Here is a 13,848-nt window from a genome sequence, read left to right on the forward strand (position 1 = left end):
TGATATTCTCTGTAAACCGCTTTGTGAACTTTTTGTTGAAAAGCGGTATATAAATACTGTTGTTGTTGTTGTTGTTACAACAAGCCTACAGCATTATTAGGGAGAATCTTTTCTTGGCTGAATTCAGCTTTCTCAAAAGTACCCTTAACCCTACTTGTTCCCGTCTTTTCTTTGGTCTATCCCCTCAACATGCTCTTACTTCAAATTATTTTTTCACTCTCACCAATCCACAGCTGAAAAGAGCCTTTTTGTTAGCCCAGTTTAACATATTCCCTTCCGCAGTACATTATGGTCGTTTTTTGTGTAACCTTCGTGACAAACGCCTCTGTTTATTTTGCAAGGAAGTTCCAGACACCCTGTCCCATATATTATTTTTCTGCCCTTTTCATTCTTCCTTACGCAAATCATATTTAGCCACCTGGCTTTCCTATTATCCTCCTACATGTGAATCTTCTCTTTCACGGTTTATGGAAGATGCTATAGGACCCTTGACATATGCTGTTGCCAGATACCTGGCTCTCATTCTATCAAAAACTCCTGCTTTCAGACAAGTCAATCTGTCCTCGCAAGAAGTGTGAACCGTCCAACTTTTCTAACCAGCATCGGGCATTTCTAGAATGCACCTATAGTTGGACCTAAGCCGTGAATCCCCAGTCATACTGCTAGTTGGACGAACAGTTTCTCCCCCTGTAAATTTTTCTTTTTTCTACATATGTCGTTTATGCTACATATTTTCTAGTATCATTGTCCTGTTAAATTTACTTCGTCGATGTATTTATGCCATTAAAGGTTTATTTACTACTACTACTACTAGTAATAATATTGTATAAATAATCCCATGCCAATCGTTAAGGTTTCAAAGTTACGGGATGTTTTCAATTGGTTCAAGAATGCCTGAGCCTGCTGGAGCAGTTCCAGCAGAGGATGTATTTATCCCGCTGTCTCCATGCAGGACTGGCTTGACCTGCTCACATTGGTGAGCCTCCTTCTTGCTTATTCTAATTTTTTAAAAATGAACTTTTGCCTTGAACAGTTTGCTGCATTTTCCCGGAAAAAGTCTTATACCAGCACTGCTTCAGTCAGCTGGCAGAGCGTGCCACTGCCTCAGCTATGGGGATCTGGAAGGGCAGACCGCGAGGAGTAAAATGCACATTTGCTTCCTGAATTTTTGCTAATGAAAAAGTGCTCTAAATGTATCCTGGACAAGAAAGAAAGAAAAATGCTCTTAACTAGTTAAGATGGGTCCTTCACCTGCACATATCTCAAGATGGTCACTTGATAGCTGAAAAAGTCTAGTAATCTGTAGCGACCTTTTATATATTTACCATCTTGCTAGTGAACACATACTACACTGACCTGATATGATACCAGCCCTGTGCTGGACTGACTCCCTGTGGAGTTTTGCCACAGGTCACTTGGCTCTTACCAGCCTTCATGCTATTCCAAGGTCCAATACACATGCAGATAGTTTCAAGGTTAATCCTCAAAACAACGTTTTAGAGATCATTTCAGATGGTAAATGATTCACATAAAACCACTTCATGTTTCTAGCTGCTTTTACCATACCAGCAGAAGATCTGTCAATACTCTTGCATTTCAAATGTAGCCTGAGACCCTGCTCACATGTGTGACTTGAGCCAAGCCTAGCTCACACGTGTGAACTGAGTTTATTTATTTGATTTTAGCATTCTCCGGGACCTCCAGTTAAGTAGATACATTTGAACAACATGGATTCATTCTCCGCTTCAAAGGTTACACTGCAAAATGTATTATACAAATACACCACAGATCCCAAACAAAGGTTTCTATCATACATGATACAATCCAAACGCCAAACTCCTGCAAAAACATCAATTCAGTAGCACTTCTGAGCAGGAGACAAAAACATGAGCAATTTATTTAGACGTCATCTGGAATATATCAACAATGTTTGTTAGGCTGAATTGAACATGCATTCTCTATATAATGGGATATCATAAAGTGTTTCAAAAAGTACGGCCTAGCGGCATTGTGCCCAGAAGACTGGGTTTTAAAGATACTTTCTTACCTGATAGTTGTGCAGGTTATCACCTTCCTGAGGTAAACACATGTAGCGTTCGGTGTATATAGAATCTGTGAAATTGAAAAAGGACAAAGCGTGACTGAAAATGCTTTTGTCTGAAGGGCAAGCCAGATAAGAATGAGAAAGGCCACATAGTCTGTTCTTCGCCCATGTAACGAATTCATTACCATACTAGGAAAAACAAGAGACAATTTTCCTGCAGATAAGCATTGTAGGTAACTGCATTTGTTTATTAATATTCAGCATGCAGTCGTCCATGGCAACAGCATTGTTAAATATGCCTTCCCAGCTACCTTATGCCAAAGTTACAATATTGTTATTCCCCCAGTTACTGTAAGGAAACGGGTAGATTTCCTATGCCACTGGTTAATGACTGTGATGGTGACTGAATTATAATAATGCAATCCAATAATGAAAGGACACTGTAGTGTTATTCCAGAACGGCACTTTAAATGCAATTTAGGGCACAATCCTAACCAAGTCTACTCAGAAGTAAGACCTATTTTGTTCAATGGGGCTTACTCTCAGGAAAGTGTGGTGAGGATTGCAGCCTTAGTATCACTGATTGTCTCCAACGTATCATGTGTGTTTCATTTGGGGCAAGGCTGGCAATCTTCTCATAATGCTAAATTCCACAATCATATTCCTGATAGAGAGAGCTTTTCAATGAACTTTAAAAAAAATAAGCTGCATTTACAGATGGATGCCATTTATCTGTCGGATCCTAGTTCATGCTCTGCTCCCATTACCACTACAAAGTCCAGGTACTTTGGAGGCTACCCTGAATCCAAGGTTCCCCTGTACCTGACATCTCCTGTAGGGTGGACACAGACTCCAAGCAATGTAGCCAGTCACTTGCTACCTTCCCACAGCTACATTTCTGGGATGCTCTTTATTGACACCTGAGTGCGGCATACCTTTTGTTTTACTGTATTCAAATATCCAGTGGCCAAAGAGCTGTAGTCTATTTCTCTATATTAACATAATGTCATCTTTGCTCCTTGTACACAGGTTTTTGTACTGTTTTGAAAAGCCAACAAAATCCTTTTCGACCAGAGGTGACAGTGGAGCACATGAAGAGTACATACACTGTAGAATGGGAAGCTTTTCTCAGCCAGTTTCAACTTTCTTAAAAACTACTGCCTGATATCAGCCTAACATTCCACACAGAGGTGTCCCGAGGGCAGGTTTCACCTGGTGCAGCGCTCACCTCCAGCAGCTTGGGGTTCCAGAAGTGTGGGGGTGACATAATCACATCACCCCTAACATTGCAGGCATTGCCTTAAATGAAGAAAGCCCACCTCCAGACCGCCTCCATTTAGGAATCTTAAGCCATTTCTGGGCCAAGTTGCTTCGTGTTCTTGCCAGCAAGTGGCGAAAACATGATCGTCAGCAAGCATGCAAGGTGCTGGGCCCAGAGTAGGCCAAAGACAGATAAACAGAGGCTTGGGCGGGGCAGTGTCACTCTCCTCTTAAATGTCACCCACTGTGGCTACACTGGCTGTACCCCCTTGTAATGCCACTGATTCCACACATTTTTTGCCACAGTTCTTGGCAGCATTTGGTTTAGGAATGTACACTGCTATTCAATAGTACTGTATGGCATTCTATAAAAATTTGTGTAACCCTAGTTTTTCATAGTAGTAAAGCATTCCTATAGTGTTGGCAGAGGGATAATTAAAGACAATAAAAGATGTTAATAAACTTACTCAATAAACATTGAGTAACTTAGTATTTAAATTCTAATACCCAAGTTAATTAAGGGGACATAACCAGCAATGTGATTTAAATGACAAAATATTCCAGCAAAGGATGAAATATGTGACCCACCTTTTCTGAGCTCATTGTATGGGAAGAAAGTCAGTAGCAGAATTAATGAATTTTATGGCATTCAGAAATGATGATCCCTCAGCACTGTGGAACACATGGCACTCTTGAGGAATGCAAATGCAGACATTTGCATTATAGTAAATTTTCAAATATTAAGTAATTTTGTGCCTTTTAAAGGTTAAGCAGATTATTTTGCTTTGCACATCCAAGTTTTTCATTGGAAAAAAATATGATCCAGGGACATTGTGTAATACCTCCCATGAGTTCACAAAGGCAGACCAAATGGCACTTTATGTGGGAGGAGTGTGCAGTCAATACAAAAATCCGGCATATATCAGACAAATACATACACCCTGCAAATGTATGCATTTGCAACTATGCTTTTTTAATGATATAAAGAGGAATCCAATTTATTTAGAAACAATCACATACCATAATAGTGCCAGCTTGACACGGGAGCAACAGCTATTCCGCACTTGAACACGCCACTTCCTGATCCCAGCACCATAGAGGTCACATAACCACCATATGACTAGCAAGAAAGAAAACCTGCTATTTAAAACAAGTTGAGAATCTTCTGCTAAAAGTTTGCACTCTGAAGGGAGGGGAAGAAGAGAGAGGTTCTAAACAGCCTTTTGCCTCAGCTTGCTTGGGATGGAGTCTGTCTGGTGCTACCTTGATGGTAAAGGACCCACTGCACATTCTCATGCAAACACAGATGGATAAACACATGATGTTGCTTTCTGCTGAATCAGATCATTGGGTCAATCTAGGTCAGTACTGTTTTCATTGACTGAGTGGCTGTTGTGGGGCCTGAGGCCATGGGCCAAGAGCTCTCACTAGACTATGGCCAAAGTAACGCCATTTTAACATCAGTTCTGACTCTGGTCCTAAAATGCTTGTGAGCCTAAAATGCTTGTTAGCAAGAAACTGTGAGCCACCCCTGACCCAGTGCCTGGCTCTCTAGTGCCCTAGTCCTTGAAGACTAGACAGAGCTGGTCTGCGTTATCTTGCCAAAGCAACAACCAATAGGAGGGGTAAAGTGTGGCAGGGACAAAATTTTACAAGACCCTTTGCCTATGCTTGTTTATGTTTGAAATAAGTATAAAAAGCTAGCTGCGTCTAGCTACACTTGCGCATGATCTGAGGCAACTGGCCTCCTTGCTGCCTTGCTTTGGTACCAGCAATAAACAAGCTGTTTTCTGCTATACCTTCCCTCCGAGTGTTAAATTGGGATGTAGCACTCTTTGTAATGAATCTCACGCTGCCTTTAGGTGAGTTAAAGGCAACAGGCCTTTCCCAGCCTTAAGTAGAGAAGCCACAGATTGACCTTGGCTGAATGCAGGCTGGTGCTTTACTGAGCCATGGCCCATCCCACACTACTGTTCCTCCACATGTCTGAGTTTCCCCGCTTTCCGGGAGGAGTAGCATAGGAATGGGGGAAGAAGCTGCCATCTGGGCTTTTCCCATGTGGCGTGGGGCCACTGCTGTGCATGATGCAAGGAATTGTCCTATTACTGTTTGAAGTTCATGAAAGTAACAGCAAAAATGGACCCTCAGTGGAGAGAGGCAATCTTGTGGAACCTTCAGCCTTTGCTCAATTCAAAGTATACTCCTGCTACAAGTTATTTAGTAGGCAGGATCATATAAGGCTGAATGAACTGGCTTGGTTTGAGGACATGTGACATCGCCATTTTGCTGAAGGTAAGCAAATCTAGGCCTGATCAGTGCCTGGATGGGTGACTGCTTGGGAAGCTTGCATATACTACCTTTCTGCAAGGTGGGTAGAAGACAAATGTATGCCTAAGTCCCATCCTTGCATTATTTCTCAATTTTTCCCCACAGGTATCAATTTGGAAGGATTATCTACCACCCCATTCTTCCCTGTTCCTCCCAATGCTTACAGGTCATATGTTTAAATTAATATACATACATACATATATATATATATATATATATATATATATATATATATATATATATATATATATATATATACACATACATATATATATATATATATATATATACATATACATACATATATATATACATACATACATATATATATATATATATATATATATATATATATATATATATATATATATATATATATATATATATATATATATAAAATCTTCCACAAATAGCTCCTTAGTTCCCAGTTAAGTTCCCAGCCGGTTAAGTGCTGGTGTAACAGGCATTATGCTTGCAGAAGCTGCTTTATGGCAGTCATCAAGCAGCCTCAGAGCCGAGCAGCCTCTGACAGTGTGTACTACCAGGCCACTGGCAGGGAGGCTGGAGTGGCTTCTCACATGCCAGCAGATGGCTGAAGAGCCACCGGAACAGATAAGGCCATGCAGGAGGTGAAACGGGGAAATGGTGGTGGAACAGGGCAGTAACTGAGAGGAGGGCAGATCGGGACTAGGAGGGAGAAGGTTTGGAAATGGCTGCACACACTGATTCCTGACCCCCTTCCCTGGCCTGATCCACCTTCCTGGGTCAAAACAAACGTGCACCAGATATACAGCTGGCACAGGTCTGAGTTGACCTACCAGGCCTGCAGGGGCTTAACAAAGGACAAGGGAACAAACCCCTAGCCCTTACCCCTAGGAGGCTTCCTAAGATTGAAATTCCCCCAAGGGATTCAGCGGAGCTGGTGCTGGAGCTGCCACAACACTGTATGGGAAATTGCAGTGGTTTGGGATGTTCATGACAGTAGCTTTTCTTTAATCATTTATCTTTGCAATTCCCAAGATGATTAACTTTAATACTTACCCAGCCCCAAATAGCCATTCTTTTCTTGTCAACAAAGCTCATTTCAGAAAATTGCCTAAGGAGAAAAAATCCACCATAAAATAGACAAAGAACACATGGTCAAGAGAAAACAAATTTCAAGTACTTATTAGTGGTGGACGTTGCATGGATTACTCTCATTTTTCTCTTCATAAAGTCATGATTTACTTGAAAATGCATGGGCTAGAAACAGAAGTTTAGAAGATAGCTGAAAAATCCAAGAACAAAATTTTGAAACCTCAAAACAGCCTTCTTTAGATGACTGTGATCTGTTCTCATGTGACAATGGTTGATGGGCTAAAATGGGCTGAAGGCATAAGGCATAATTCTGCTGCTGCAGCCGCTTAGGTCTAGTCATGTATGGCAGGGAATAATGTGTGCACTCTGAGCTCCTTGGAGGAAGGGTGAGAGAAACACGTAATAAGTAATAATAATAATAATAATACAGGTATTTATATACCGCCTTTCATGGTCGTCAGATTTCTCCTCGGACTTTATTTCAAGGCGGTTACACGCACTTATTTGGAAGTAAATTCCTTTAAACTCAATGGGACTTGCTTCTGAGTAGACATATATAGGATTGTAGTCTTTAATTTTTTGGCATACATATTTCTATGAAACAGTAGTATTGAGAGGCTGGCAAGCGCCCAGGGTGGGGTGACATGATGATGCAGTCACATCACCCCCTATGTCATCACGCCACTCCCCTGCTCCCGGAATGGCTCCACTGGAGCCAAACAGAGCCAGGGGCAGGCTGGAGGGCCCTTCAGCACTCACATGTAGCTCAGAGTGCTTAGGTGGTGAGGCTTTCTAGGAAAACCTCAGGAGCACCTCAGGCCACAGCCTACTCCAGCCACCTCACCCACACTATGCTACTGCTGTAAAATATGACCTTTCATGTAATACATCTTCATGTCTTGTGTGCTAAAAAGGAAGGAAATATTTTTGTCTATCTCATTGAAATGCTGGCAGTCAGGGAGGTTAGCAGAAGAGTGAGAATTACTAAGACAGTTATGGCCCAATCCCACCTACTGGCAGAAGCGGGAGGATGTCAGTAGAAGTGACATTCCACTAACAAGAACAATTAGACCAGCAGTGCAATGGCTGGAATCTATGTGCACAGACTGGCAGAGAGGCCACAAGCTGATGGCACTTGCGAGTTAGCAGTGGGAACAGATGATGGGTGGAACTGAACAGGGAGGGGGCAGAACAGGGGAATTTCTGGGTGGGGAGGGGAGGGAAGTACTGGAGGGCAGGGAGGAGATGAGAGGGGGTGGATCTGGCAGCAGTGGCACATGTGGATCTCATCCCCTCTTTAGGAAATCTCGCTGCTCCTTTTCCCTCCTCGGACACACGCCACCAAAATAGGTGAATGCAAAATGGGTCTTTTTGGCCTGACTGCATCAGCACTGGTGGCAGGGGATAGGATTGAACTATTAAGCATGAACTTACCTAGCTGCCGCGATCTGATCTTCAACTTCATAAGTCCCCAGCCTTCGATATATTGCATGCATGATTTTGTCGCCCTGATAGCCACTTCCTCTGCCATCAAAACTAGCCACAATGATCTCCTCTGCACTTGCAAGATATGTAGCCCAGTTGATTCGGAAGGCAGAATCAACTTTCTGGCTACAAGGCCCTGCATACCTGTGAAAAGAGCCTCAAGTCACTTTATGCATGTTATTTCATTAAGTATTAGTTTTATAATTACCAAGTTTCTCAGTAATCAAAGAATACAAATCAGCAAATTTAATTCTGAGTAATCAAAAATACAACACAAATGAATGTGTCCAGGTGTACTCATTATACACCTGAGCCTTCCAGAACCATTATAAGACATTTTTCTTTCCATTTGCTTTTGAGAGACATGGCTGACCCAGCCATGAAGCAATCCAATATGGCTTATATCAGAATAGAGAGGTGCAAGAAACTGTGGATTTGGGGTGCCCTGCACTCCGTCTGCTGCCACCTCCCTCCAGCCCACTGCAAGTTGAATTGATCTGCTCCCTGCTCACCAAACATGAGTGGGAATTGGATCACTCCTTCCCTCCCCTTACTTAAGGATCATATGCCACACATTAATTCATTCTTGGTTTATTGCAAATAGTAAATTACCTTCATTATGGAAAAACCAAAGGGGATGTAGTCTAGTTTCAATCTATGCAAAAGGAAGGAACTTCCATGTTTGCAGAATGGGGGGGGGGGTTTGCCAATTCCCTGCAAGAAGCTTCTTGTTCTGCAATGGAGGCAGATTACTCCAGAGTGTCCCCCAACTGGATTTTTTTAGGTCAGAAGGGGTCGATAGCTTCCAAAGCAGGAACTTCCTTTCTCGCATGCATGATACCACTAGAATGCAACCCCCCCCCCCCAAAAAAAAAGTACCTTACTAACTTTCATCTAACTTTCATCCTGGTGGAATGTGGAAAATCAGTGGGATACCACAATCCCGGGCTATAAACTCTACAGGAGGGACAGGGAGGGGCGTGTAGGAGGTGGGGTGGCCATTTATGTTAAGGAAGGGATAGAATCCAGCAAAGTAGAGACTGAAGGCGGGTCCGACTCCACCACAGAATCTATGTAGGTTAAATTATCAGGCCTGAGGAGCGATATAATAATGGGGGCATACTATCATCCTCCAGAAACCGGAAGGGATCTTGAAATGAGGAAACAGATCAGGGAGGTGTCAAGGAGGGACAGGGTTGTAATCATGGGGGACTTCAATTATCCTCACATTGACTGGGTCAATTTGTGTTCTGGTCACAAAAAGGAGACCAGATTTCTTGACATGTTAAATGACTGTGCCTTAGAGCAGCTAGTCATGGAGCCCACCAGAGGACAGGTGACTCTGGATTTAATATTGTGCAGTACTCAGGACCTGGTTAGAGATGTCAATGTTACTGAGCCATTGGGGAACAGTGATCATGCTGTGATCTGTTTCGACATGCACGTTGGGGGAAGAATACCAGGCAAATCTCTCACAAAAACCCTTGACTTCCGACGAGTGAACGTCCCTCAAATGAGGAGGCTGGTTAGAAGGAGGTTGAAAGGGAAGGTAAAAAGAGTCCAATCTCACCAGAGTGCATGGAGGCTGCTTAAAACAACAGTAATAGAGGCCCAGCAGAAGTGTATACCACAAGGGAAGAAGGGCTCAACTAAGTCCAGGAGGGTGTCCGCATGGCTAACGAGCCAAGTTAGAGAGGCCGTAAAGAGCAAGGAAGCTTCCTTCCGTAAATGGAAGTCTTGCCCTAATTAGGAGAATAAAAAGGAACATAAACTGTGGCAAAAGAAATGTAAGAAGGTGGTATGGGAGGCCAAGAGAGACTATGAGGAACACATGGCCAGCAACGTTAAGAGGAATAATAAAAGCTTCTTCAAATATGTTAGAAGCAGGAAACTTGCCAGAGAAGCGGTTGGCCCTCTGGATGGTGAGGGAGGGAAAAAGGAGATAAAAGGAGACTTAGAGATGGCAGAGAAATTAAATGAGTTATTTGCATCTGTCTTCATGGCAGAAGACCTTGGGCAGATACCGCTGACTGAACGGCCCCTCCTGTTCAAGGAATTAAGGTTTAACCAAGAGGTTAAAAGAGAAAATGTTTCAGACCTCATTGATAAATTAAAGATCAATAAGTCACCGGGCCCTGATGGCATCCACCCAAGAGTTATTAAGGAATTGAAGAATGAAGTTGCTGATCTCTTGACTAAAATATGCAACTTGTCCCTCAAAACAGCCACGGTGCCAGAGGATTGGAGGATAGCAAATGTCACACCGATTTTTAAAAAGGGAAAGAGGGGGGACCCGGGAAACTATAGACCAGTCAGCCTAACATCTATACTGGGTAAGATGGTGGAATGCCTCATCAAAGATAGAATCTCAAAACACATAGACGAACAAGCCTCACTGAAGGAGAATCAGCATGGCTTCTGTAGAGGTAAGTCACGCCCCACAAACCTTTTAGAATTCTTTGAAAAGGTCAAAAGGCATGTGGATGTGGGAGAACCCATAGACATTATATATCTGGACTTCCAGAGGCGTTCGACACGGTCCCTCACCAAAGGCTACTGAAAAAATCTCCACAGTCAGGGAATGAGAGGACAGGTCCTCTCCTGGACTGAGAATTGGTTGAAGACCAGGAAAAGAGAGTGGGTGTCAATGGACAATTTTCACAATTTAGAGAGGTAAAAAGCGGTGTGCCCCAAGATCTGTCCTGGGACCGGGTCTTTTCAACCTCTTCATAAATGACCTGGAGACAGGGGTGAGCAGTGAGGTGGCCAAGTTTTCAGACGACACCAAACTCTTCCGAGTGGTGAAGACTAGACATGATTGTGAGGAGCTCCAGAAGGATCTCTCCAAACTGGCAAAATGGCAGATGCGTTCCAATGCAAGTAAGTGTAAAGTCATGCACACTGGGGCAAAAAATCAAAACTTCACATATAGGCTGATGGGTTCTGAGCTGTCTGTGATCAGGAGAGAGATCTTGGGGTGGTGGTGGACAGGTCGATGAAAGTGTCGACCCAATGTGCGGTGGCAGTGAAGAAGGCCAATTCTATGCTTGGCATCATTTGGAAGGGTATTGAGAACAAAACGGCTAATATTATAATGCCATTGTACAAATCGATGGTAAGGCCACACCTGGAGTATTGTGTCCAGTTCTGGTCGCCGCATCTCAAAAAAGACATAGTGGAAATGGAAAAGGTGCAAAAGAGAGTGACTAAGATGATTACGGGGCTGGGGCACCTTCCTTATGAGGAAAGGCTACGGCGTTTGGGCCTCTTCAGCCTAGAAAAGAAACGCCTGAGGGGGGACATGATTGAGACATACAAAATTATGCATGGGAAGGATAAAGTGGATAGAGAGATGCTCGTTACACTCTCACATAACACCAAAACCAGGGGACATCCACTAAAATCGACTGTTGAGTGAGTTAGGACAGACAAACAAAAATATTTGTGTGTGGTTGGTCTGTGGAACTCCTTGCCGCAGGATGTGGTGACGGCATCTGGCCTGGATGCCTTTAAAAGGGGATTGGACAAGTTTCTGAAGGAAAAATTCATTACGGGTTACAGGCCATGATGTGTATGTGCAACCTCCTGATTTTAGAAATGGGCTATGTCAGAATGCCAGATGCAAGGGAGGGCACCAGGATGAGGTCTCTTGTTATCAGGTGTGCTCCCTGGGGCATTTGGTGGGCCGCTGTGAGATACAGGAAGCTGGACTAGATGGGCCTATGGCCTGATCCAGTGGAGCTGTTCTTATGTTCTTATCTAACTTTTTCCACACTGAAATTAAACCCAGAGATATTATAGGCAGCCCTTGGTATCCATTGATTCTGTAACTGCAGATTTGAAGATCTGCGGGTTCAGAACCTACAGGATGGGCCACCTGCTGTCCTCTGAACCAGTGGCGTAGCTAACGATCCTGCTGCCCGGTGCAGAGCTCAAGATGTTGCCCCAACTTGTGACATCGCTTCCGGGTTTTGATTTCACACCCACTTTTTTTAAACGTGAAAAATAAAAAATCTGCCACATCCCCCAAGCTGCCTCCCCCCAGCACCAGCTCCCTCCTACTCACCTCCATTCCCTCTGAGGTCTTACACTGGGCTGCTCCTGCAGCCCCATCAAGCTCATGGGGGGGGGAGAGAAGCAGTCGCCACCACTGGCATGCGCCCCACCAGCCAGGCACATTAGGGAGCAATGGGCTACACTGAGGAGAGCTGTGCACATGTGAGGGGAGGTAGGGCATGCCCCCCCACTGCCACCGCCGTTTTGTTTGGTGGCACAGCTCGGGTCCAGCCACTGTGGGAGGGGGCAAGAGGAGGCTATGGAAAAGCCGCTGTTCACATTGATTGTGGGGGAAGGAGAACTCAGGGCAGGGAGGGGGGAGGAAGTTGCACCTGACTGACTGAGGCTCCAATCCTATCTGCGCTTAACTTGGAGTAAGCCCCATTGGGTATAATGGGACTTACTTCTGAGTAGACCTGCCTGGGCTGGACTGCGCTCTCAGGCTCCTGTCCCAGTCCCACTTTCCTGGGAGTAAGTCCGATTGGCTATAATGGAAATTCCTTCTGAATAGACCAGCACAGGCTTGGGCTCTGAGTTGCAATCCTCTCCACACCTTCCTGGGAGTAAGCCCCATTGGCTACACTGGAACTTACCTGAGAGTAGACATGCCAAGGATTGGCTCTGAGTGGGTGAGTGAAAGGAAGGCTTTCCTGCTGCGGCTGGGGGGAGGAGGACCTGGGTCTTGGGGCAGGCAGGCGGGAGGGAGGAAGTTGTGCCTGTTGACTGAGGCTCCAATCCTGTCCACGCTTTCCTGGGAGTAAGTCCCATTGGACACAATGGGACTTACTTCTAAGTAGACATGCATAGGATTGTGCTCTGAGGCCATGCAGGAGGTGGTGGTGGTGGTGGTGGAGGTGGAGGCAGCGGCGACGCGCCTCATTCTTTCTCCCTCCCGCTGCTGGCTGTGGTGGGATAGGGGCAAACGAAGCCTTCAGCGCCTCCTCCTCCTGCACATCCTCTCCCCGCGCTGAAGTGTCCTACAAAAGCCTTCCAAAGCCCCGCCGAGGTCTCAGGCACAGCGGAGCAGAGCTGCAAACTTTCTCTTCTCAGTGCCTGCTGCCACCACCTCGACACCTGTCCAGGCTCCGCCAGCAGCAGACATGCAGCATGTCTCCTTGCCTCCTTCTTTCCCAAACGCAGAGCGAGGGCACCTGGCGGGGCTGCAGCAGCCCAAGGCAACTCGCATGCGGGCAGAGTTGCCCCGATGTTGCCCCCCAGCCCCTGATGTTGCCCCTCTCAGCAGCTGCAGCCCGGTGCATTTGCTACCCCCTGCACTTATATAGTGACGCTACCACTCTGAACATAACCGTAGCTGTACTCTGGTCCTGTTCAGAGGGACATAAGAACATAAGAACATCCCCACTGGATCAGGCCATAGGCCCATCTAGTCCAGCTTCCTGTATCTCACAGCGGCCCACCATGCCCCAGGGAGCACACCTGATAACAAGAGACCTCATCCTGGTGCCCTCCCTTGCATCTGGCCTTCTGACATAGCCCATTTCTAAAATCAGGAGGTTGCGCATACACATCATGGCTTGTACCCCGTAATGGATTTTTCCTCCAGAAACTTGTCCAATCCCTTTTTAAAGGCGTCCATG

The 13,848-nt window shown here is 45.0% G+C and overlaps 1 protein-coding gene across 1 annotated transcript in view; it reads right to left on the reverse strand.

Annotated features, from left to right (window-relative positions):
• DPP4 (dipeptidyl peptidase 4) overlaps positions 1-13,848 on the reverse strand; it is a 78,939-nt gene that overhangs the window by 16,380 nt on the left and 48,711 nt on the right. The window contains exons 20-23 of the mRNA XM_066612093.1: positions 8,144-8,338; positions 6,674-6,728; positions 4,325-4,424; positions 2,048-2,112 (exon numbers count right to left, since the gene is read on the reverse strand). Coding sequence (XP_066468190.1) covers positions 2,048-2,112; positions 4,325-4,424; positions 6,674-6,728; positions 8,144-8,338 — 415 coding nt within the window. The remainder of the gene's footprint in view (positions 1-2,047; positions 2,113-4,324; positions 4,425-6,673; positions 6,729-8,143; positions 8,339-13,848) is intronic.

The sequence above is a fragment of the Tiliqua scincoides genome, chromosome 1, assembly GCF_035046505.1.
Source record: "Tiliqua scincoides isolate rTilSci1 chromosome 1, rTilSci1.hap2, whole genome shotgun sequence".
In the NCBI taxonomy this organism is placed as follows: domain Eukaryota; kingdom Metazoa; phylum Chordata; class Lepidosauria; order Squamata; family Scincidae; genus Tiliqua; species Tiliqua scincoides.